This window comes from Entelurus aequoreus, linkage group LG22 (genome assembly GCF_033978785.1).
Source record: "Entelurus aequoreus isolate RoL-2023_Sb linkage group LG22, RoL_Eaeq_v1.1, whole genome shotgun sequence".
Taxonomy (NCBI): Eukaryota; Metazoa; Chordata; class Actinopteri; order Syngnathiformes; family Syngnathidae; genus Entelurus; species Entelurus aequoreus.
In genome coordinates this window covers 10,998,291-11,023,992 of record NC_084752.1, presented here as the reverse complement: position 1 = coordinate 11,023,992, position 25,702 = coordinate 10,998,291, and the positions used below count along the sequence as shown (strand labels likewise).

The window sequence follows — 25,702 nt, the reverse complement described above, 5'->3', positions numbered from 1 at the left end:
AAACAAATTGCAAAAGATTCACCAACACAGATGTCCAGAATACTGTGGAATTTTGCGATGAAAACCGAGCTTTTTGTATTGGATACAATGTGTCCGAATACTTCCGTTTCAACGACTGACGTCACGCGCATACGTCATCATACATAGACGTTTTCAACCGGAAGTTTCGCGGGAAATTTAAAATTGCACTTTATAAGTTAACCCGGCCATATTGGCATGTGTTGCAATGTTAAGATTTCATCATTGATATATTAACTATCAGACTGCGTGGTCGGTAGTAGTGGCTTTCAGTAGGCCTTTAAGTTGCTAATACCGTGCACAACCACTATAAAGCCTGAGAGCTAAAATTAGTACCCTGAATCACTAGGGGATAATACTAGAAGCTTGACCTCTTTAATTCTATGCACCTGTGCTTAGCCAACTGATTGGTAGGTATGAAGTCAAAGATAAACGCACAGTGAGCTTTTCGAGATTATTAAGTGGAAATGACTAAATTGAGGTCAGTAATCAACAACACAGAGCTATACAAACAACATCACGTTGTGTTAGTTAGCTGCATGTCTACTAACCGAATAGCAGCAGATCTCATGGATGATGACCCTATTGGAGAAGGTCTCATTATGTGATTCTATGTGAAGTGTCCGCTCCTTTTGGTTAAGTGTGTTTTTCTGGATAAAGTACACATAGTCCACACCGGCAATCTGAAAACCAGACAAACAATAATGGAAGAAAAAGAGGGGTCATTTAGATGAGATTGCAAACTCGAATGTATAGGAATTAAAAACAGATTGGTAGGTAAAAAAGCAAGACAATCCTAGTACATTGAACTTTTGTGACCATTCGTGGTAACCGGACAGATGAATTACCCGTTTGAGAAGGCGTGGAGCGTCGACATCTAGTGCACAGCGTCGCTCAACCCGATGAGTAGATTGGTCCTCACTTGTCTCCTCATCGACCACGTCACTCGCCACGAACATAGGGATAAGGTGACACGTAGGGAACCGGCGCTCATAGGCCTTGAAGAAGGAGGAGGAAAAAAAGGTGTCATCAAACTGGTTACCAATACATGCGGGTCTCTCCAGTTTTAAATGTTGATAACGATAATATTGACAGTGTGTTATTGCCCTCAATCAGAGGAAAGGTTATTGAAATATTCTGTCAGTGTAAGAAATTAACCATTCTACGATTAAATATTTCATTATAATAACAACAAACATACTGACTTTTGAGTTAGTAGACGCTTAATGCGTGGTTTTACAATGCCATGGGAGTTGAGAATATCATTATTAATAAAACATTATTAAAGTTAAAGAGGCAAGGAAGGTACAACAAAACTGCTACTACAATCTATTTGGTCAATATTTTACATATCTATTAGTCTAATCACTACCAAAGTTCCCCCAACCCTTTAGTATTAATGATACAGGAAACAAATACTTGAGTGTCCAAGTAATTAAATTAATTACAAAGTAATTAAACCAAATGATTTAAATGACTAATAGAAAAGTAATTGCTTTTCTTTAGTAATTGTACACTCTTGACATTGTTTAGCTCAAAACAATTGTATATAAGGAACTAGTCTAAATATTGTGTTGATATTGTTAAACCGTCAATAGTATTCAACATAAATGACCTGAAAGATGACATTACATTACTTACATACAAGTGATTGGTATCGGCCTATCTCACTAGTCGTATCCATTGGTATCCAAATCAGCAGCATAAATTCCTGATCGGAACATCTCTACTGCCTTCTGTTTTGCAATTTTACGGTTTATGGCACTGTTGTAAAATTGCTTTTCAATATGAAACCTTATATTTAGTAGAATTGTGTGTGCCTTACACTGGATGTATTTTCTTTACTCAAAGAATGCAGTACTTTAATTGAAAACAAATGTGTGCAGCACCAGATGTTCCAGGCTATTTTGAACAATAAGTTTTCAAAACTCTGGAACTTATTCAGCCTGTTGTTCACTATTCTTTATTTATTTTAAATTGCCTTTCAAATGTCTATTCTTGGTGTTGGGTTTTATCAAATAAATCTACCACCTGACCTCCGTAACTGCGACTCTCTGCCCACCTTCAAATCTAAACTCACACCTGTTCTGGTCTGCCTACTCCGTCTAACTCACCAAATACTCTTGCCCTATTTTTATTCTATTGTGTTGTTTATTTATATGCCTTGGTTTTATTGTATTTTATATTGTTGTAAAGCAACATTGAGTTTCCTGAAAGGCGCTATTAAATTAAATGTATTATTATTAATATCATTATTAAAGTATCTGTACACTACAATTAAATAACATGATTTGAAGTAACCATTGATAATACTGTGCATTTATCCAATTTATAGTATACGTTCCTTTATTTACAAGACACCATTTTTTATGTTCTTGGGTATCATTTTATTAAAGACTAAAACTAGCTGCTGGTTGTAATGCCTTTAGGACGGGTTTGCAAAAAAGGAAAGAAACAATACTTATTAGTTTTTTTCTTTGCAGCCTCTTCATTTAGCTACTACCGTATTTTTCGGAGTATGAGTCGCTCCGGAGTATAAGTCGCACCTGACGAAAATGCATAATAAAGAAGGAAAAAAACATATAAGTCGCACTGGAGTATAAGTCGCATTTTTTGGGGAAATTTATTTGATAAAACCCAACACCAAGAATAGACATTTGAAAGGGAATTTATAATAAATAAAGAATAGTGAACAACAGGCTGAATAAGTGTACGTTATATGAGGCATAAATAACCAACTGAGAACGTGCCTGGTATGTTAACGGAACATATTATGGTAAGAGTCATTCAAATAACTATAACATATAGAACATGCTATACGTTTACCAAACAATCTGTCACTCCTAATCGCTAAATCCCATGAAATCTTATACGTCTAGTCTCTTACGTGAATGAGCTAAATAATATTATTTGATATTTTACGGTAATGTGTTAATAATTTCACACATAAGTCGCTCCTGAGTATAAGTCGCACCCCCGGCCAAACTATGAAAAAAACTGCGACTTATAGTCCGAAAAATACGGTACTTGAATTTTCTTCATCAAAATATATCAGCAAAATTACGGTTTGTCATTTCTTCAACTTGTTTGTGGATGGTTACATCATCATCATCAATATGTAAAAAATATACAGTACAGGCCAAAAGTGTGGACACACCTTCTCATTCATGACTATTTACATTGTAGATGGTCACAGAAGGCATCAAAACTATGAATAAACACGTGTGGAGTTATGTACTTAACAAAAAAAGGTGAAATAACTGAAAACATGTTTTGTATACTAGTTTCTTCAAAATAGCCAACCTTTGCTCTGATTACTGCTTTGCACACTCTCGGCATTCTCTCGATGAGCTTCAAGAGGTAGTCGCCTGAAATGGTTTTCACTTCACAGGTGTGCTTGAAGCTCATCGAGAGAATGCCAAGTGTGTGCAAAGCAGTAATCAAAGCAAAGGGTGGCTATTTTGAAGAAACTACAATATAAAACATGTTTTCAGTTATTTCACCTTTTTTTGTTAAGTACATAACTCCACATGTGTTCATTCATAGTTGTGATGCCTTCAGTGACAATCTACAATGTAAATAGTCATGAAGATAAAGAAAACCCATTGAATGAGGAGAAGGTGTGTCCAAACTCTTGGCCTGTACTGTATATTGTGATATACATTGGTAAAGCAAGAGGCCACAATGTACTGTATATTAGGGCTGCAACTAACGATTAATTTGAAAATCGATTAATCTGCCGATTATTACTTCGATTAGTCGATTAATAATCGGATAAAGGCGACAAACTACATTTCTATCCTATCCAGTATTTTATTGAAAAAAACCAGCATACTGGCACCATACTTATTTTGATTATTGTTTCTCAGTTGTTTGTAAATGTTGCATTTTATAAATAAAGGTTTATTTTTAAAAAAAATAAATAAATAAATACATATTTTAATTAAAAATAATTAAATAAAAACTCTGCGCATGCGCATATCATAGATCCAACGAATCAATGACTAAATTAATCGGCAACTATTTTAATAATCGATTTTAATCGATTAGTTGTTGCAGCCCTACTGTATATCAAAACTTTGATTTTAGGCCATACTGCCCATCCCTAGCTCCTGTATGACATCCTGACGAATGACAATTGCAGATGTGTTATGTATTAATAGTTGTTTTGTTCAAAAGCGTCTTCGTGTTGTCACTGATCGGATGGTAAATTAGGACGTCTGAATTGGCACATGCGCCATGCATGGTTGCAGTGGAAAAACACACCGAAAATGGTGTTAGACTGTAGTGTGCAAGTGCCATCTGCTTCCAGCAAAAGAGGGAAGGGGAAATAATTCTCCTGGGCAGCAGCTCAACTTTGCAGCAGCAAAAAGGGTGAATGAGTGTCATGTGATCAGTGAATGAAATCAGCCGCAGAACCGCCACGGGCGCCAGCGAGTCACATGACAGCAGCACAGCTTAGCTGCATTCTGTCACAGGCAGCACACGGAACGTAGTGATAAGCTGTGCACGACGTATTTATTTTTGCCTAAATAATCAAGCAGAAGAAATAACAGACAGTACTGCTGATGGATAAGCTTCGAGGTGATTTGTTTAATGGATGAAAACGATCTCGGAGATAAGCACACACTCAAATTTCCATCGACACGAGCAGTAAGGCATACTATGGCGTGAAGGTGTGGAGACACAATGGTAGAGAATGGTAGGAGAGCACAGCTTGGCCATTCATTCATTCATTCAAGTGACGGCGTGAAATTGCCAGTAAATTCTTCACTGAACATTTGCCTGCTATTCCACATGGGAGGGTTTTACGGGTAACTGACAAACCAGCGGTATCCAGATGGATTAAAACAAAATAGAGTGAAGCACAGGCTACTTTAGCGACAGAAAACTGGGCTTCGGAGGCCTTAGTCAGACGTAGTCATATGTGGGTCAGGACATGGGGGAAAACAGGGTAAGCCACATTTAGAAACACCGGCTTAGTGGCAAACAGACACAAGTTTCGGCAGCCCATAACTGTACATAGAAAAGTATGCCAAGGATGACCTACATGTACTGTACACATATACTGTTACAGTAGACACGAGCTAAAAATGAATGAGTGCAATAGCAATGAATGAATGGTTAGAGCAGACCTGGGCAAATTAAGGCCCGGGGGCCACATGCGGCCCTTTGAGCTTTTCAATCTGGCCCGCCGTACATTCCCAAATATTTTTTTTTTCAGATCTTTAAGATGGAAACTGTAGTTACTATTATGATGTGTAGTCATGTTTTCAAATGACCGTAAGTCTTGAACTATACAAAGTATTTCAATGGTTGGAATCTGTGCTTTTGCATGATATACTAGTTACCATGGTCATCTCAGTGTTTCCCATAAAATGCCAAGATACCTGTGGTGGTGGAGGCGTGGCTATGGGCGTAGTCACCATGAAATCATCAAGTAAATTGCATAATTTACTACAATGATATGATTTTCTCTAAAAAGGCTCAAAAAATGTATACTTACTAATTAATAATAACAGTTTTGTTTTAAACGTCCATCCATCCATCCATCCATCCATTTTACAATATAATTACAACACTTCATGTACATATTTATATACAGATTTCAACAATAAGTTATTCACTGAAATATATTTATTATTTGTGGTTCTTACAAAAAATATATCTTATAAAATATAAAAATAAATGTCTCTTAAAGCTCTGCCCCTTTAATTAGTGCATACTAAATAATTTAACTTTAGCCTACTACTACAACCATATTATTTACCAGCAACATAAAGTGAAACAGAGGCAGAGGTGTCCTGCCACAGTCAGTAACAAATAAACAGCAAACAGTAGTGGTCAAATACAAATAAGGCAACAAGAGAAGTATCCTACACTTCTCTTTTGTAAAGTAAATCTGAACAGCCTATATGGGCATCTACATCAACTATATGATTTGCCTGAGAAGCTGGACAGGACAAAAAAAAAATATATATATATATATTTTATTTTTATTTTTATTTGTGGCGGACGTAATTCTTTCGTGGCGGGCCGCCACAAATAAATGAATGTGTGGGAAACACTGCATCTAATTAGTTACTGTGGTAATCTAATTAGTTACTATAGTAATCTAATTAGTTACTATGGTAATCTAAGTCACAGCAGTTTAGACGAGGCACCAAGCAGTGTGGAGATTTTCACAACAAAGTTTTAAAGCTTAGTGATATCTCAGATATATCAGCTTGTAGGTGTTTTTTTTGTTTGTTTTGCTGAGTTTGTTGCATTTTTGTTGTGTTTTGCTTGATTGTAAAATATGTCGATGGAGAGGGGGTGTGACGGTCATATGTTGTCAATATTCAGTGTTTTATCGGTCATAGTTAATATTGTAAATCCCACATTGTTTTTTTTTCATGTACATTCTGGATGTCTTATTCAAAATTTAAATTCCATTGCGTTTTTTAAGGTGGTCTGTCATAATGTTTTTAGCATTCAATCAGACATTATTGTGAGGTTTTGTAGATATACCGGCCCCCAGACACATTTTTTTCTATAAATTTGGCCCCTGAGTCAAAATAATTGCCCAGGCCTGGGTTAGAGTGTCCGCACTGAGATCTGTAGGTTGTGAGTTCAAACCCCGGCCGAGTCATACCAAAGACTATAAAAATGGGAGCCATTACCTCCCTGATTGGCACTCAGCATCAAGGGTGGGAATTGGGGGTTAAATCACCAAAAATGATTACCGGGCGCGGCTACCGCTGCTGCTCACTGCTCCCCTCACCTCCCAGGGGGTGATCAAGGGTGATGGGTCAAATGCAGAGAATAATTTCGCCAGACCTAGTGTGTGTGTGACAATCATTGGTACTTTAACTTTATTTGCATTCCAAAGTGCAGTCATGAACTGCAATCAGACTTTCTATAAAACTGCACCAGAGCAGTTTTACAGCTAAAAACAAGAAGTGTTTTTTTAGTGCTAGTCTTTCTTTTCGTCAGTGTACACTAAAGCCTCAAGAATTTAGAGAGGGCATCACGTCTGCAGGACTGCTTGTCCTTGGCTTGTTTGGTGTCACTTTGTCTAAAGTTATTACTTAGTCGCATGTTTGTACTGTTCTTCATGCTGTGTCTTCAAGTGACAGAAAAGATTAGACATGGTCAAGTTGCTCGCCTGATTTGATGGCGTCAATTATTCTTCTGTATTTTTTCAGTTTAGCGTCCGGGCTTTCCGCCTCTGCTCGTATTAAACTGCTATGTTGTTGACGTCCATACGCCCGCCGGCTCTCGCTGTACAGTTATTTCAAGTGACGTGAAAATGCTGCCGCAAAGTAGCAGTTACTGCAGTTACATTAGCTTCAGCCCAGATGTTAAAATGACGACATCATCAATAGATTATTATTTTTTACAATAGACTTTATATGTTGTACTATGATATACATCATTATATTGCACAGCACAACCAGGGTTAGGGTTGTACGGTATACGATAGTACCGGGATACTAATGAATCATATTCGGTACTATACCGCCTCTAAAAAGTACTGGTCCCCCACCCGTCATGTCATGCAGACGAGCATGTTCGGCAGCGCAAACTCACAGAGCAGGGTTTCCCACACATTCATTTATTTGTGGCGGCCCGCCACGAAAGAATTATGTCCGCCACAAATAAAATAAAAAAATAAAATAAAAATAAAACGTTTTTTTTTTTCTTTTTTTTTTTTTGTCCTCTCCAGCTTTTCAGAAAAATCATATATTTGATGTAGATGCCCATATCGGCTGTTCAGATTTACTTTACAAAAGAGAAGTGTAGGATACTTCTCTTGTTGCCTTATTTGTATTTGACTTTATTAAATGTATTTATATTAGAAACACAACATGTGTATATAACAAAGGGTGCAAAGTCTGCAGGCAGTAGGAAACACATGGTTAAGTGTAGGGAGTAAAATTGATGGCAGTCTAAAGTTCAAGATTTTTGGAGCTCTTTGTTCAGTGGATCAGATGTTTGATGAAGCTCTGTGTCTATCTACCACCACTACTGTTTTCTGTTTATTTGTTACTGACTGTGGCAGAACACCTCTGCCTCTGTTTCACTTTATGTTGCTGGTAAATAATATGGTTGTAGTAGTAGGCTAAAGTTAAATTATTTAGCATGCACTAATTAAAGGGGCAGAGCTTTGAGACATTTTAGCTTTTATATTTTATAAGATATATTTTTTGTAAGAACCACAATTAATAAATATATTTCAGTGAATAACTTATTGTTCAAATCTGTATATAAATATGTACATAAAGTGTTGTAATTATATTGTAAAATGGATGGATGGACGTTTAAAACAAAACTGTTATTATTAATTAGTAAGTATACATTTTTTGAGCCTTTTTAGAGAAAATCAAATCATTTCAGTAAATTATGCAAATTACTCGATGATGTCATGGTGACCACGCCCCCACCGCCATATGTATCTTGGCAGTTTATGGGAAACACTGCAGAGTACTTACAAGCAGACACAGTCGCAGTCAGCAGTGTTGTAACTACATCTAAATCACTAAGCCTTGTCTCCATGGCGACTATTAAGGTACATTTATTTCAAGTATCATCCCGGTAGGACGAGTGGTAGCGCAGCACCACGGACTCATAACATTGGATGTGGCCTATGGTTACTAAGGCCATGTAAAGTTCTCACTATGTCCAATCATTAATTATTAAGACAATCATCTTGACTTTGAACACATTATTAAACATTTGAATGAAGGCCATACTTAGTCAACAGCCATACATGTCAAACATGAACAACGCCAACACTGTCATAAACCTGTGCCATATAGTGAAACCATACTAAACAACAATGTCAAACACATTTTGCGAGAATATCTGCACCGCAACACAACATAAACACTACAGAACAAATTCCCAGAATTCCCTGCAGCACCAACTCTTCCGGGACGCTACAATATAAACAAACGCCATTGGTGGATCTACACCTAACATCCACTGTGATGATACCAAGTACAATAGTGTATCTAATCGATACTACTATGATTACATTGATATTTTTTAGCATCATAAAATCTTCTTTCATTTAAAAAAAATGTATATTATAATTATAAACTCCGTAAATATGTCCCTGGACACATGAGGACTTTAATTATGTCCAATGTATGATCCTGTAACTACTTGGTATCGGATTGATACCCAAATTTGTGGTATCATCTAGGGCTGCAACTAACAACTAATTTGATAATCCATTAATCTGTTGATTATTACTTTGATTAATCGATTAATAATCGGATAAAAGAGACAAACTAAATTTCTATCCTTTCCAGTATTTTATTGGAAAAAAAACAGCATACTGGCACCATACTTATTTTGATTGTTTCTCAGCTGTTTTTAAATGTTGCAGTTTATAAATAAAGGTTTATAAAAACATTTTAAAAAATTAAAAAATTTAAAAAAGTAGCCTCTGCGCATGCGCATAGCATAGATCCAACGAATCGATGACTAAATTTATCGCCAACTATTTTTATAATCGATTTTAATCGATTGAATCGATTAGTTGTTGCAGCACTAGTATCATCCAAAACTAATGTAAAATATCAAACGAGAAGAATAAGTGATGATTACATTTTAACAGAAGTGTAGATAGAACATGTTGAAACAGAAAATAAGCAGATATTAACAGTAAATGAATAAGTAGATTAATAATACATTTTCTACCACTTGTCCTTAATAATTTTGACAAAATAATAGACCGATAAATGACACAATATGTTACTGCATTTGTCAGCAGCTAAATTAGGAGTCTTTGTTTGTTTACTTACTACTAAAAGACAAGTTGTCTAGTGCAGTGGTCCCCAACCACCGGGCCACAGCCCGGTACCGGTCCGTGGACCGATTGGTATCGGGCCACACAAGAAATTAAAAAATAAATAAATAAATTTGTATTTATATTTTTTATTAAATCGACATAAAAAACACAATATATACATTATATATCAATATAGATCAATACAGTCTGAAGGGATACACTCCGTAAGCACACATTATTGTATTTCTTTATGACAAAAAATAAAAAAATAAAAAAATTACCATACCCCTCCGGTCCGTGGGACACATTTTCAAGCGTTGACCGGTCCGCAGCTACAAAAAGGTTGGGGACCACTGGTCTAGTGTGTTCAATATTTTATTTAAGGACAAACTTGCAATAATAAACATATGTTTAACGTACCGTAAGATTTTTTTTGTTAAAATAAAGCCAATAATGGCATGTTTTGTGGTCACCTTTATTTACAAAAATACCGAAAAGTACTGAAATACATGTTGGTACCGGTACCAAAATTTTGGTATCGGGACAACACTAACCAGGATGCATATTATTTTTCAAGTGCTCTAACGATTTTGACGGAGAGTGAAGTAAACGTTCAAAGGTACCAACAAGCCAAGCAGCGTGCCATAAACCCACCTATTTACATTTTATTTGTTGCAGGGTAAACCTTACAAAAGCAGCAGGCGATCAAAAAAATATTTCCCCCACTGTAGGGCATTGCCATACACCATATGTTAAAGAGGTTCATTTAGCCTACTAATGTGTATTTATAAATAGTTGATTTATATAGGCTAGTAAGGTAAAGTTTTGTACCTGACAAGTTTCGGCTACCTTGCTTCCATATAACACGTCACAGATGACGTCACACTAACATCACGTGACACCTCTGAGGAAGGCTGCAGAAGCAAGGTAGCCGAAACTTGTCAGGTACAAAACTTTACCTTACTAGCCTATATAAATCAACTATTTATAAATTGCCATACACCGTTTGTATTCAGGAGTCGAACCTCTTCTAAACTGTCAAAATGCCTCTCTGCAACACATACCAAGCATTTGTCCTTTTAATTTCACTTGTTGGTTCTAATCATTTTTGAGATTGCTGAAGGTCACTGCTCTTCTCAAATGTTCCAACAACAATTGGGCCTTCAGGCCTGAATGGAGAGAGCGAGGGGTGGTGTTGTTCGACATTCCTTTGCGTCTCCCCTGAGAAACGACTATAGAACAAAAGCAGATTATGTTAGCATCAGCAGCGACAATATTTCCTGTTATTGAAACGAGGAAGTAGACTTCAGTGCCTGAAGGTGAAAGCAAACACTGTTGTACTCTTTAATGTCCCTGGAATAAACAAATACAATTAAAAGAGTGCTATATGATTAAAATTGCTGCACTTAAAAAAAAATCCATATTTCATATTGAGTGGTATTTAAGTAAGTTTCCTAACGTACAGGTCATATTTCAACGTGTTGGCAGTGCAACGACACTTCACATTATTGTGTCTAGTAATAAAACCACCAAGTTAATGTTACTGTCAGCGTGTGGAACTCCAGTCCTCTGTGCACTGTGACAAAGTTCTGAGCAGTAGAAGAAGTGTTTCATACTCCATCTTCATTGCCTCCACCATGGAGGTTTCCTTACCAGGTTTGCTAATACAGTGCAGGCCACAAGTTGGACACACCTTCTCATTTCAATGTGTTTTCTTTATTTCCATGACTATTTAAATTGTAGATTGTCACTGAAGGCATCAAAACTATGACACCTGTGAAGTGAAAACCATTTCAGGTGACTACCTCTTGAAGCTCATCGAGAGAATGCCAAGTGTGTGCAAAGCAGTAATCAGAGCAAAGCGTGGCTATTTTGAAGAAACTAGAATATAAAACATGTTTTCAGTTATTTCACGTTTTTTTGTTAAGTATGTAACTCCACATGTGTTCATATAAAAAGAAGCAGAGAAACAAACCATTAAAAATATGTTCTCGCTCTTAGAAGTACGGCTGGAAAATTAATCAAATAATCTAAATTTCAAATTGTGTCCTTCTCACGATCATACAAATACAGGCCTTGAATTTTAACTTTTTAAGGTCAAGGCAAGTGTTGCCTTAAAGGAGGGCTCATATTTTAGGACACCAGGGCAAACATTATTTTCTTTCGAGGCACGGGCTCCAATTTTTTTTTTTTTAAGTTATGTACATTTATATGTACATGTAGATGAAGTATCAGGACAGTTCCATTAAGAGTTTGAGCAGAAAGATGTCATATAGGAATTAACTATACACAATAAAACATTAAAAAAATGCTGTGTCACATGAATGGTTTTTGAAGTAATACCTTTGTGACATGAAAAAAACCTTGTGTTTACTTTTTGATATTAAAATAAAACCCAAAGCAGTTTGGCTAATGAAGATGAAGTCTAATAAACAAGCTTCTCTTGGTTCAGTACAACAGTTCAGGCTAACAAAAATAAAGAGTGACACCTCTCACATCGGATGCACAATCGTCACAGCCTGCGTCCAGTTCGATGAGATGACAAAACATTTTAGCTAGTATTGATGTTACTTGAACACTGATACAGTTTGCAATTAAATAAAGGACGAGTGAACATCCCAGTCAACAAACTAAAGACTTTATAAACAAGTTGTGACAATGTTAACGACACATCGCCTGCTGCAAAACATCAAATAGTTTTCTCCTTCGCTGTATACTTTTAGTGTGGGGAAAAGTGCTTCGGTCTCCAATATTGTCCACACCTGTCTCCATCTAAACACAGCAGTGCGCTCTTAAACGCACACCGGGAAGCGAGGGAAAATTACCTTACACGAAGTGCTTGGCTCCGTTTACTCCGAGGGGAAATCTCCAGAACAAAGTCCGTGTCCTTAGTCCGCCATGATTATCAAGGCAAACGACACTAGTGTGCATGCACCTGACTTCATGTTGCCTAAAATGCATTAATAAATGACGTTTTTTCGTTAATTAAAAAACTAGACGGTATTACTAACCGTCTGGAATTTTATCACAAATTATCATTTTACCGTTTACTGTTACATCCCTCGTCCATTAACAAGTAAAAAGTCAAGGGCATGTTCTTGCCGCAGATGTTGGTCAATTTTTTAGGGCTTACGGCAAATGACGAGGGCCGTCGGGACTTTTGACGCAGATGCCGTGGTTAAATTCAAGCCCTGCAAATATAACTGGAAAAAAAAAAAAGATTAATGGGCCGCGCAACGTGAATGCAAATTCTGATATTGTAGCAATGAAACAAATGAGTGAAAAAAAGACCACATCTACTCAAAGTTTGGGATTTCATCATGGTTGCTACTTTATATTTGACACAGTGCTAGTATGCCTAATCAATAATTAGAAAACTCAACAAAAAAAGTAAGACTATATGATTTCCGCATTCACTTAACCAGAAATTGACATACATTTGAGTGAAATGCTGTTATTGGGAGGAGAAATACCATTTGTTTGGGAATATGTTCTGGACCGCTCATTTATCCCTGTCCTGAACTGAACAATGTTGAGACAGCCGCTTCAAACAGCAACTAAACTACGAAGCTAAAAGTTATCAAGAACAATCCATACACTCACAACACATCTCATATGCTTGTGTTGTTATGAACGATATTAATGATGCAAGATCAATGTACAAACAGGACAGCAGCCGAAATCTAAGAGGCTCTCTTTTTTTTTTTTTTTAAAAAGCACACTTCCCCCCTCCATGTGACTGCGCTAAAAACTAAAGGTTTCAAAAAAAAAAAGTACCTTACACAAGCATAACGTACTTAAAAGCACTCATTGATCAATAAACTAAATTATGCTTTGACTTAAAATATCGGTCAAAATTGTCCAAAGATGTATTGCACCAATAAACATGAGGATTTTTGCATTTAATTAACACAAATTCTACAGTATTAATGACCCAAAAAGCACACACTATATGGTGGTAAAGTAAGTGTAAAAGGTAAAAACGGAGTTAAACGGAGTAATTTTTCATATTGCAATTGTTATTTAAATTTACTGTCGATACTATTATTTTTTTATAGGTTGTTTGTTACTGATTTATATCCAGTTGTTTTGGTCGTTGAATAAATACCGTATTTTTCGGAGTATAAGTCGCACCTGCCGAAAATGCATAATAAAGAAGGAAAAAAAAACATATACACTACCGTTCAAAAGTTTGGGGTCACCCAAACAATTTTGTGGAATAGCCTTCATTTCTAAGAACAAGAATAGACTGTCGAGTTTCAGATGAAAGTTCTCTTTTTCTGGCCATTTTGAGCGTTTAATTGACCCGACAAATGTGATGCTCCAGAAACTCAATCTGCTCAAGGGAAGGTCAGTTTTGTAGCTTCTGTAATGAGCTAAACTGTTTTCAGATGTGTGAATATGATTGCACAAGGGTTTTCTAATCATAAATTAGCCTTCTGAGCCAATGAGCAAACACATTGTACCATTAGAACACTGGAGTGATAGTTGCTGGAAATGGGCCTCTATACACCTATGTAGATATTGCACCAAAAACCAGACATTTGCAGCTAGAATAGTCATTTAAGACATTAGCAATGTATAGAGTGTATTTCTTTAAAGTTAAGACTAGTTTAAAGTTATCTTCATTGAAAAGTACAATGCTTTTCCTTAAAAAATAAGGACATTTCAATGTGACCCCAAACTTTTGAACGGTAGTGTATATATATATATATATATATATTCATACATATATATTCCTCGCGCACTAATTGACTTAAAGAGCGTACTTGCTGCATGTCACGTTATCGATGGTAAAATGCTTTTTTAGACAATATGATTTGCCTGAGTGGCTAGGAGACGGTAGAAAATGGACTACAAAGGACAAATTTAAAAAATAAAAATAAAAAATAAAAATTTTAAAAAACTTTTTTTTTCAACTTGGGACTTCCCGCGGGCCGGATTTTGGAAGCTGGGGGGCCGTATCCGGCCCGCGGGCCGTAGATTGGGGACCCATGTCTAAGAGGCTCTTTTTTTTCTTTTTAAAAAGCACACATCCCCCCTCCATCTGACTGAGCTAAAAAAACTAAAGGTTTCCAAAAAAAGTACCTTACACAAGCATAACGTACTTAAAAGCACTCATTGATCAATAAACTAAATCATGCTTTGACTTAAAATATCGGTCAAAATTGTCCAAAGATGTATTGCACCAATAAACGTGAGGATTTTTGCATTTAATTAACACAAATTCTACAGTATTATTGACCCAAAAAGCACACACTATATGGTGGTAAAGTAAGTGTAAAAGGTAAAAACGGAATTAAACTGAGTAATTTTTCATATTGCAATTGTTATTTAAACTTATTGTCGATACTATTATTTTTTATAGGTTGTTTGTTACTGATTTATATCCAGTTGTTTTGGTTGTTGAATAAATACCGTATTTTTCGGAGTATAAGTCGCACCTGCCGAAAATGCATAATAAAGAAGGAAAAAAAACATTGATAAGTCGCACTGGAGTATAAGTCTCATTTTTGGGGGAAATTTATTTGATAAAACCCAACACCAAGAATAGACATTAGAAAGGCAATTTAAAATAAATAAAGAATAGTGAACAACAGGCTGGAACAATTACACACCCTACTTTAAAAACAAATGTGCCAAAAAGTATGCTGTGTGCTGTGGGTCACCTCCAGCTTATAAATCCTACACATATTTCCAACAAGTGTTGCTATATTTTTTCAGCTGTACAACCAGCTGTCTGTTAGCCTTCTATTCATAGCTGCCGGTGCTTGTTTGGCCAGTGCTCAATCTTGCCTGCACTAAGGAGATTTAGTCTTCCGGCATCATCCCGCTGGTCAGCGTAGGAAGCTTATTTCATCTAAATAGAGCAGCACGTCTAGAACTTAATGCGCTGCCACCAAACGATACGCCTGAAGAACGGCCACTGGTGGAATAGTTATTCAAATGAAGAAAGCCTAAAGAACTTTTAATTAAATGTAATTGAATTAATTAGTGCCTGTGTAACGGAAGCCCGCCAGTGTGGCCGTCCCATGTGTACGCGAGTAAACCTCAGTCCCTAACACCTTAAGACCTTTTGCTTGACACCAAGTTGACAGCTCTGGCTTTTAGCTCGAGGCCTGGCACGCTCACACTCTAATTCAGGAGGACTCAAGTTCGATGACTGCAGGGCCAGAACATTAGGTATACCTGCAGACTGCAGCACGGATTTCATATTTCAGTCATTCACAACTCCTCCAACACGAACATTATTGTTTTTGCACTTTTTGGCTTCTTATCAAATAACTTTTTTAAATAGATTCAATCTTGCACGTGGAAAGTTTAAGTGTGGGCTTTAGTTGATATAACACTCCCGTCAGGGGGTGCATTAATCCAGCACAACAGCGGCGCATGGACTTCATTTATAAGTAAAGGTAAGACCATAATAAAGTTTTTTTATTAAATGTGCTTTTTTGTGTGCTACAGTTTGTATGTGTAAAGTTAAAGTTAAGTTAAAGTACCAATGATTGTCACACACACACTAGGTGTGGTGAAATGTGTCCTCTGCATTTGACCCATCCCTTGATCACCCCCTGGGAGGTGAGGGGAGCAGTGGGCAGCAGCGGCGCCGCGTCCGGGAATAATTTTTGGTGATTGAACCCCCAATTCCAACCCTTGATGCTGAGTGCCAAGCAGGGAAGAATGCTGGTATGAGCTTTTAAACATAACCCGTTAACTGCTGCCAATCAAATGGTGAATAAGATACTCTTAAGAGCAGGGGTCACCAACGCGGTGCCCGCAGGCACCAGGTAGCCCGTAAGGACCAGATGAGTAGCCCGCCGGCCTGTTCTAAAAATAGCTCAAATAGCAGCACTTACCAGTGAGCTGCCTCTATTTTTTAAATTGTATTTATTTACTAGCAAGCTGGTCTCGCTTTGCCCGACATTTTTAATTCTAAGAGAGACAAAACTCAAATAGAATTTGAAAATCCAAGAAAATATTTTAAAGACTTGGTCTTCACTTGTTTAAATAAATTCATTATTTTTTTTACTTTGCTTCTTATAACTTTCAGAAAGACAATTTTAGAGAAAAAATACAACCTTAAAAATTATTTTAGGATTTTTAAACACATATACCTTTTTACCTTTTGAATTCCTTCCTCTTCTTTCCTGACAATTTAAATCAATGTTCAAGTAAATTTATTTTTTTTATTGTAAAGAATAATAAATAAATTTTAATTTAATTCTTCATTTTAGCTTCTGTTTTTTCGACGAAGAATATTTGTGAAATATTTCTTCAAACTTATTATGATTAAAATTCAAAAAAAATATTCTGGCAAATCTAGAAAATCTGTAGATTCAAATTTAAATCTTATTTCAAGGTCTTTTGAATTTCTTTTAAAATTTTTGTTCTGGAAAATCTAGAAGAAATAATTATTTGTCTTTGTTAGAAATATAGCTTGGTCCAATTTGTTATATATTCTAACAAAGTGTAGATTGGATTTTAACCTATTTAAAACATGTCATAAAAATTGTAAAATTAATCTTAATCAGGAAAAATTACAAATGATGTTCCATAAATTCTTTTTTTAAAGTTTTTCTCTTCTTTTTTTCGGTTGAATTTTGAATTTTAAAGAGTCGAAATTGAAGATAAACTATGTTTCAAAATTTAATTGTCATTTTTTTCGTGTTTTCTCCTTTTTTAAACCGTTCAATTAAGTGTAAATATCATTAATTATTAATAATAACATAGAGTTAAAGGTAAATTGAGCAAATTGGCTATTTCTGGCAATTTATTTAAGTGTGTATCAAACTGGTAGCCCTTCGCATTAATCAGTACCCAAGAAGTAGCTCTTGGTTTCAAAAAGGTTGGTGACCCCTGCTTTAGAGTTCATATGTTTGTAAATCTGACTGTGATGAAGTCAGTGCCTCACCAGCCATGAACCTCACCGCACGTCACTGATTCACACTCAAATTCACACACTAGGGACCATTTAGTGTTGCCAATCAACCTATGTCTTTGGAGGTGGGAGGAAGCCGGAGTACCCGGAGGGAATCCACGCAGTCACGGGGAGAACATGCAAACTCCACACAGAAAGAAGGAAAGGAAGCAAAATCAGGCTTAAGAAACTTACCGACATCACCAGCTCAAAGGGGTACTTGTACACCCGCACAGGCGACTGGTACTTCTGCACCATGTTTGGAACTACACTGACATTAACAACCTGAAAAGAAAAGAAAAAAAAAAGGTCAACAAGACGAACATGAGATGACGCAAGACTGAATCTGATACAGTCTTGGCCTCACAAGAGCTGTGAAACTAGTTCCCTTTGTTTTTCAACTGTGGTTTGTTTTATAAAGGGCTTTATACATAAAAGTGGTATGGTAGGCTATGGTACGTAATATACAGCTTTGTAGTTTCAGCTGGTTTTACAACAGGTGGTGATGACCAAGTGTATAATTCAGCAAATGAGTATTGACCTAAAGTAAACACAACTGAAGGTATTTATTCATGTATTCTGTTTTTGCGTGTTAAAGTTGTTTTATCGTATGCTTCTGCTGATCACAGATCAGGTAGAACTACCCGCATTGGTTTAAAGGTTGGCTCACACAAGTAGATCTCGTGCTATGATTAACCTAACACTGTGTTAAAAACAAAACAAAAGTCTTGTTTATCTACACCAGTGCTATTCAACTTGTAGTCGACATTCTCATCTGGCCCGGGAATGGCGTGACTTCAGTTCAAAAATCTGGATATAGTCACATTTTCATTTCTTAGCCGCAAAAATTATGATTAAAGTATTGAAGCTGAATCATCATTTTCACTTAAATTTTTTGACAGTTTTTTTTAAGAAACATATGTGTTACTATTGTTACTCATAATTCATTTAGTTGGAATGTATTTATGTGTAACTCTGACAAACAAATAGACCAAAACCAAATGTCTACTGCAGAGGATTATGGTTCTCAAAATAACAATAATATTGAGGAGAGAAGTACAGCCCCTTGGTCCTTAGATTTCTGGAAATGTGGCCCTAAGAGCAATATAGAGGAGTCACCCTGGTAGACACTCTTCTACACCCATTCTGCATTCGGTGTTCATAGAGGAATCACTACAACACACATCTGTTATTCAGTGCAAGCTCTTTAAAGTGAAACGAGCAAGTAATTAGCCGGCATCATGCGCATATTAGGACTTTGCTTTACTATCAAAACAAGTTTGTAACACTACTAGGGCTGGAGCTAATGATTATTAGTAATTGAGTAATCTATCGGTTATTCTGTTCGATTAACTGAGTAATCGGATAAAACTCACATCAATGCCTCAATGCATATTTAGGAAAATAGTTCATATAAACAACGGTTTTAATTCTTGTTATATGTAACCTTCATTCGGTTTTGTCTAATAAATGCACAATATCAACATTAAAAAATGCACTTATGTGTGCAAAATAAAAATGTACAAGATCTTCGCTGTTCATCGCCACACAGATCACGGCGTACACCTACCACCGCTCTCATGTGCGCTCTATTGTCACGGCCGTGCAAAAAAATGTCTGCGTATTTAAAGTTGCAGTCCGGATTTTCTCAATTGTATTAAACGAATAATTGAAGCAACAGAATATTAATCGAATATTTTTTTATAATCAAAATAATCGATTAATCGCTGCATCCCTAAACACTATGCTGCCCGATCCCAAATGTAACTGCAGAGGAGCTATCGTGTTACAGGTGGCTGTGCTGTGTACGTGATTATGTCTATGTCCCAACCATACCTCACACCACAAACGCTGTAAATGTCGGGGACACATAGGACAGTCACTACCAACCCTATGGTGTTGAAGTTACATACAGTAATTTCCAGCGTAACCTCTAAGTACCTTTGAAGTATACAATACCAAAATTATGTTTACATTCTGAGACTTGAATTTGCAGATCTCCTGGGTCAAAAGTATACATACAGCAATGTTAATATTTGCTTACATGTCCCTTGGCAGGTTTCACTAAAAAAAGGCGCTTTTGGTAGCCATCCACAAGCTTCTGCTTCAATTTCTGACCACTCCTCTTGACAAAATTGGTGCAGTTCAGCTAAATTTGTTGGTTTTCTGACATGGACTTGTTTCTTCAACATTGTCCACACGTTTAAGTCAGGACTTTGGGAAGGCCATTCTAAAATCTTAATTATAGCATGATTTAGCCATTCCTTTACCACTTTTGGCGAGTGTTTGGGGTCATTGTCCTGTTGGAACACCCAACTGCGCCCAAGACCCAACCTCTGGGCTGATGATTTTAGGTAATCCTCCTTTTTCATTGTCCCATTTACTCTCTGTAAAGCCCCAGTTGCATTGGCAGCAAAACGGGCCCAGAGCATAATACTACCACCACCATGCTTGACGGTAGGCCTGGTGTTCCTGGGATTAAAGGCCTCACCTTTTCTCCTCCAAACACATTGCTGGGTATTGTGGCCAAACAGCTCAATTTTTGTTTCATCTGACCACAGAACTTTCCTCCAGAAGGTCTTATCGTTGTCCATGTGATGTCAGATGAAAGACAGCCATGACATTATGTCCTTCACAAGTGCATGTAAATGTTTTACCACGACTGTATGTTTACTGACCGAGGGACACTTCCCACCCAGAAGTCAATCTCCCCCAGCAGTGTCACCCCTCTATATTGGAATCACTGGTTGACTATAAAATGTGTTGCGTGTGTCTAGAGCGGATTAATTGGATTTAAAACATTTCTTATGGACAAAAAACTGTTTTCATACCGTTCTGTCTTTGTCGGACCTTTTATAATGAATCAATAACAAAACCCTAAGTCCTATGGGTGTAACGATTAATGCATGGATTGATTTATATTCCTTAGATCCAGCGACATCGATCTGTGGTCAGCAAGTTTGCCTTTCGGAAGATATACTGTACTATACTGCCAAAAGTATTTGGCCACCTGCCTTGACTCACATATGAACTTGAAGTGCCATCCCATTCCTAACCCATAGGGTTCAATATGATGTCAGTCCACTTTTTGCAGCTATTACAGCTTCAACTCTTCTGGGAAGGCTGTCCACAAGGTTGTGGAGTGTGTTTATAGGAATTTTCGACCACTCTTCCAAAAGCGCATTGGTGAGGTCACACACTGATGTTGGTGGAGAAGGCCTGGCTCTCAGTCTGCGTTCTAATTCATCCCAAAGGTGTTCTATCGGGTTCAGGTCAGGTCTCTGTGCAGGCCAGTCAAGTTCATCCACACCAGACTCTGTCATCCATGTCTTTATGGACCCTGCTTTGTGCACTGGTGCACAGTCATGTTGGAAGAGGAAGGGGCCCGCTCCAAACTGGAGCATGGAATAGAAACAGTCTCCATGCCTAAGTGCTTGATTTTATACACCTGATTCTGATCATTTGGATGGGTGGCCAAATACTTTTGACAATATAGTGTAGTTATCGGTCACAGAAAAAGGGAATCGTTCGATTTTATCGATACTCGAAAAAGGAAAACAAAACAGGCCATAACAAACAGATAGGTCATAACACATGAAAAAGGCCACAAGACAATATGATTAATTACAACACAAAAACTTCCAGCCACAGCACGAATGCAAAAGCCAAAAGACAAACAAAACAAAGAAAGACGACACAACACAATAACTAAGCCGCAACTCAACTTTAAGCCACAAGCGACGTGACAGCGGCGATAGTTATGGTGACGCACCGACTTCCAGAACGGAACAGCACAACATGAAGCGAACAACTGTCAGCCAAGGAAAAGTTGTTTCATCAGAAGCAAATAAAATACAACAGATAGATGAAGGAGGCTATGGAAATTAGGAAGCGAGGGGCAAACACCATCAACAGGGGCATACATGTTTCCGCACACATGGGATACCGTCCATCATCTGCGACACGAGGGCAGAGAACCGATACTGTATAACCGAGTCAGCAGGTAAATCTACTGTTAAAATGTTGGTTAGTGTACTTTTATTAAAAGTTACTTGAATATTGAAAATGTGAGCAGAAAAGGTATCCTCTTGTTAATCCAACCTATAGTATTTGTTGCACTTTAATCAAATAAGATGTGAATGCATTGGCCATTAATTGTTGTTTACTTGCTTATTTGTATCCATAATTAATTTGTACATAATTTCCTTAAAGGAATAACAGGAATATAGGAAACTTCACCTGCAGCGTCCAGTAGCCACTGTCTATTTCACATTCACACAGGTCGAATGTTGTTTGCTAAAACGTTAGTTAATCGATTTTAACTCACTGATACGTTTATGATCGTGACATTATACGGTCCCTGAATCGTATCGCCAACCACTAAATATAAATCGAATCGATACGAATTGTTACACCCCGACCAACCACTGCTGCTGACGACAAAAAATGGGATAGAGTTCCATGTACCGTATTTTTCGGACTATAAGGCGCACGTAAAATCCTTTCATTTTCTAAAAACTCGACAGTGCGCCTTATAACCCTAATGTACGGAATAATTCTGGTTGTGCTTACCAACCTCGAATCTATTTTATTTGGTACACGGTGAAATGATAAATGTGACCAGCAGATGGCAGTCACACATAAGAGATACGTGCAGACTGCAATATAAAGGCAGTCACGCATAAGAGATACATGTAGACTGCATTATGATGGCAATATGACTCAAGTAAACAACACCAACATTTTATATCCTCCATTGAAAATATTGAACATTACACACGGCGCTCAAAAATCTATCAACATTTTTTAGTACGACTTTGGTAAGCTATGAAGCCGCACCACTTGATGGATTGTACTGTGCTTCAACATACGAGTATTATTATGGTGTGTGTGTATAAAATAAGACATATTATCTGGCGTTTTGATTCGTATTATTATGCAAAAGCAACTTTTCTTACCTTCTGGTACCTGCTGATCTGTATTTTGGATCTGCATAAGTCCTGAAAATGTGTGCGAGTGCGCCCTTGTAGTCTGTGCCGACACCGTAGTCTATAGGCTTCTTCTTTTTCTTTATCTTCTTGTTATGGGACATTCATCCTCCGCTGTTGCCATTTCTAATATAAAGTAGTGGAAAGTTCTTACTTATATCTGTCAGTAAACTCGCCATGAAAGCGCTAAAACATACCGGTGTAGTGAGTTTACATTATTCACCCAAGGAACTTTAGTTATTAGAGAGTTCCGGTCGGACGGTTTTTCACGGGACACATTTCCGGCGTTGTTGTTGTTGCACTAGTGAGCCACGGATGAGGAGATGCTGCTCCGTTATTGATTGAAGTAAAGTCTGAATGTCATTAAAACAGTTAGCGCCATCTTTTGACACTTCTTCCACGCTACACCGCTACAACAAAGATGACGGGGGAGAAGACGCTGCCGAAGGTGAGCCACGTATATAAGACCGCCCACAAAATGTCGCATCCTAAAGCGACTGACGATCTGTATAACATAATCTATGCAACATTTTGACCAAAGAACCACCATCACAGGTTATGTAGACCACAAGGAAGTGTTTTCCATTTAGAACAAAAATAAAATATGACCCCTTTAATGCGCCTTTTGTATGAAAATAGACCTGACTAGACCCGCTCATCAGCACTGCGCCTTATGGTCCGGAAAATACGGTAATTTAATAAGACATATTTTGTCCGTGTTTTTAGAGAGACTTATAATGAAGGTCACAGTAGACATGTATAATAGATACAATTGTGCGTATTTCAGAAGAAATAATAGACAAGTTATGACTCAAAGCAAACGACCCGCATGCTTCAGATACTTTCCATGGAAGTGTTAAGTGTTCGTGGAAGTCGCATTTTGCTGGTTCAGCATGCTAATACTTGTTTGTGCAAGGAAAGCCTGCAAGCTAATGGGAGGATCAGTACAGGGAGACTAACCACTAACCAGGCTGGAACACACAGTAACAACTAGAACTCTAGGTTGACACAATGTAGAATTACCGTCATGCTCCAGGGCCTGTCAGAAACTTTGGAGAAGCGTCAAAACAAGAGACGTTAGGCAGCTTTTAAGCGGGTATATATTACTACTATGTAAAATATAGATCGTTGATAGCCTATACACATGTATTTATATAGCATGGTTTCAGAGTTTAATCAGTCAGCCACAAACAAAAATATCATTTGGTCACACGGCACAGGCGTAGGGTTCCACAATTTGTTTTGTTTAATCTAAAGCAGGGTGTATCAAACCTAAGGCCCGCGGGCCGGATCAGGCCCGCGAACAGGTTTTATCCGAACCGCGGGATGAGTTTGCTAAGTATAAAAATGAGCCGGAATTTCTAAATGAAACTGCTATTGTAAATGTGTCCAGTAGATGTCGCAATAGCAATTTTTTGTATCTATGTAGATTTTGCTACATATGTAAAAAAAAATGATAATAATAAACCACATGATCTTAGTACATCAGTCGAGGAAAATGAGCAAACTACATAAATAACATCCTGTAATTTGATTTTGATATCATTTTTTTATCTTGATAGATTGAAAATGAACACCAATGAGTTGACTGATGAACATTATCACATAATTTATTCAGAAAGTATAAATAAGGACAAATAAAGAGAGAATACTATTAACCGCAACACGTAAGTGTAAAAATAAAATAACATTATGATTTGTACATTTTCAGAATGTGCCTGTTCTATTTTTAAACAAAAAAAAAAATCTGAAGTTGTCTTTATTTTTAAGTTATTGTGCCGGGATTTTACCAGTCCGGCCCACTTGGGAGTAGATTTTTCTCCATGTGGCCCCCCATCTAAAATGAGTTTGACACCCCTGCTCTACAGTGTCAAATTGTATACAATTTTGGAAGTTGATTAACTGCATCTCATGTGCACTGAACATTTTGGAAGTCGATTAACTGCATCTCATGTGCACTGAACATTTTGGAAGTCGATTAACTGCATCTCATGTGCACTGAAAATTTTGGAAATCGATTAACTGCATCTCATGTGCACTGAAAATGTTAAAAGTTGATGAACTGCATCTCATGTGCACTGATAATGTTGAAAGTCGATTCACTGCATCTCATGTGCACTGAGAATTTTGGAAGTTGATTAACTGTATCTGATGTCCACTGAAAATTTTGGAAGTTGAATGAAAATTTTGAAAGTCGATTAACTGCATCTCATGTGCACTGAAAATGTTGAAAGTTGATTAACTGCATCGCATGTGCACTGAAAATGTTGAAAGTCGATTAACTGCATCTCATGTGCACTGAACATTTTGGAAGTCGATTAATTGCATCTCATGTGCACTGAACATTTTGGAAGTCGATTAACTGCATCTCATGTGCACTGAACATTTTGGAAGTTGATTAACTGCATCTCATGTGCACTGAACATTTTGGAAGTCGATTAACTGCATCTCATGTGCACTGAAAATTTTGGAAGTCGATTAACTGCATCTCATGTGCACTGAACATTTTGGAAGTTGATTAACTGCATCTCATGTGTACTGAAAATTTTGGAAACCGATTAACTGCATCTCATGTGCACTGAAAATTTTGGAAGTTGATTAACTGCATCTCATGTACACTGAAAATGTTGGAAGTTGATGAACTGCATCTCATGTGCACTGAAAATGTTGACAGTTGATTAACTGCATCTGATGTCCACTGAAAATTTTGGAAGTTGAATTACAATTTTGGAAGTCGATTAACTGCATCTCATGTGCACTGAAAATTTTGGAAGTTGATGAACTGCATCTCATGTGCACTGAGAATTTTGGAAGTTGATTAACTGCATCTCATGTGCACTGAACATTTTCGAAGTCGATTAACTGCATCTCATGTGCACTGAAAATGTTGAAAGTTGATTAACTGCATCTTATGTGCACTGAACATTTTGGAAGTCGATTAACTGCATCTCATGTGCACTGAAAATTTTGGAAGTTGATGAACTGCATCTCATGTGC

The 25,702-nt window shown here is 37.1% G+C and overlaps 1 protein-coding gene across 4 annotated transcripts in view; it reads right to left on the bottom strand.

Annotated features, from left to right (window-relative positions):
- The window catches only part of si:dkey-237i9.1 (SEC14-like protein 1), a 102,110-nt gene that overhangs the window by 33,089 nt on the left and 43,319 nt on the right, over positions 1-25,702 (bottom strand). For 2 of the 4 annotated variants that reach the window (XM_062032643.1, XM_062032644.1), the window contains exons 2-5: positions 23,729-23,754; positions 17,913-18,002; positions 867-1,016; positions 570-701 (exon numbers count right to left, since the gene is read on the bottom strand). In XM_062032643.1, the coding sequence (XP_061888627.1) occupies positions 570-701; positions 867-1,016; positions 17,913-18,002; positions 23,729-23,734 (378 nt within the window). In that variant the 5' untranslated portion in view covers positions 23,735-23,754. The remainder of the gene's footprint in view (positions 1-569; positions 702-866; positions 1,017-17,912; positions 18,003-23,728; positions 23,755-25,702) is intronic. The other 2 variants (XM_062032646.1, XM_062032645.1) reach the window with 1 other exon arrangement.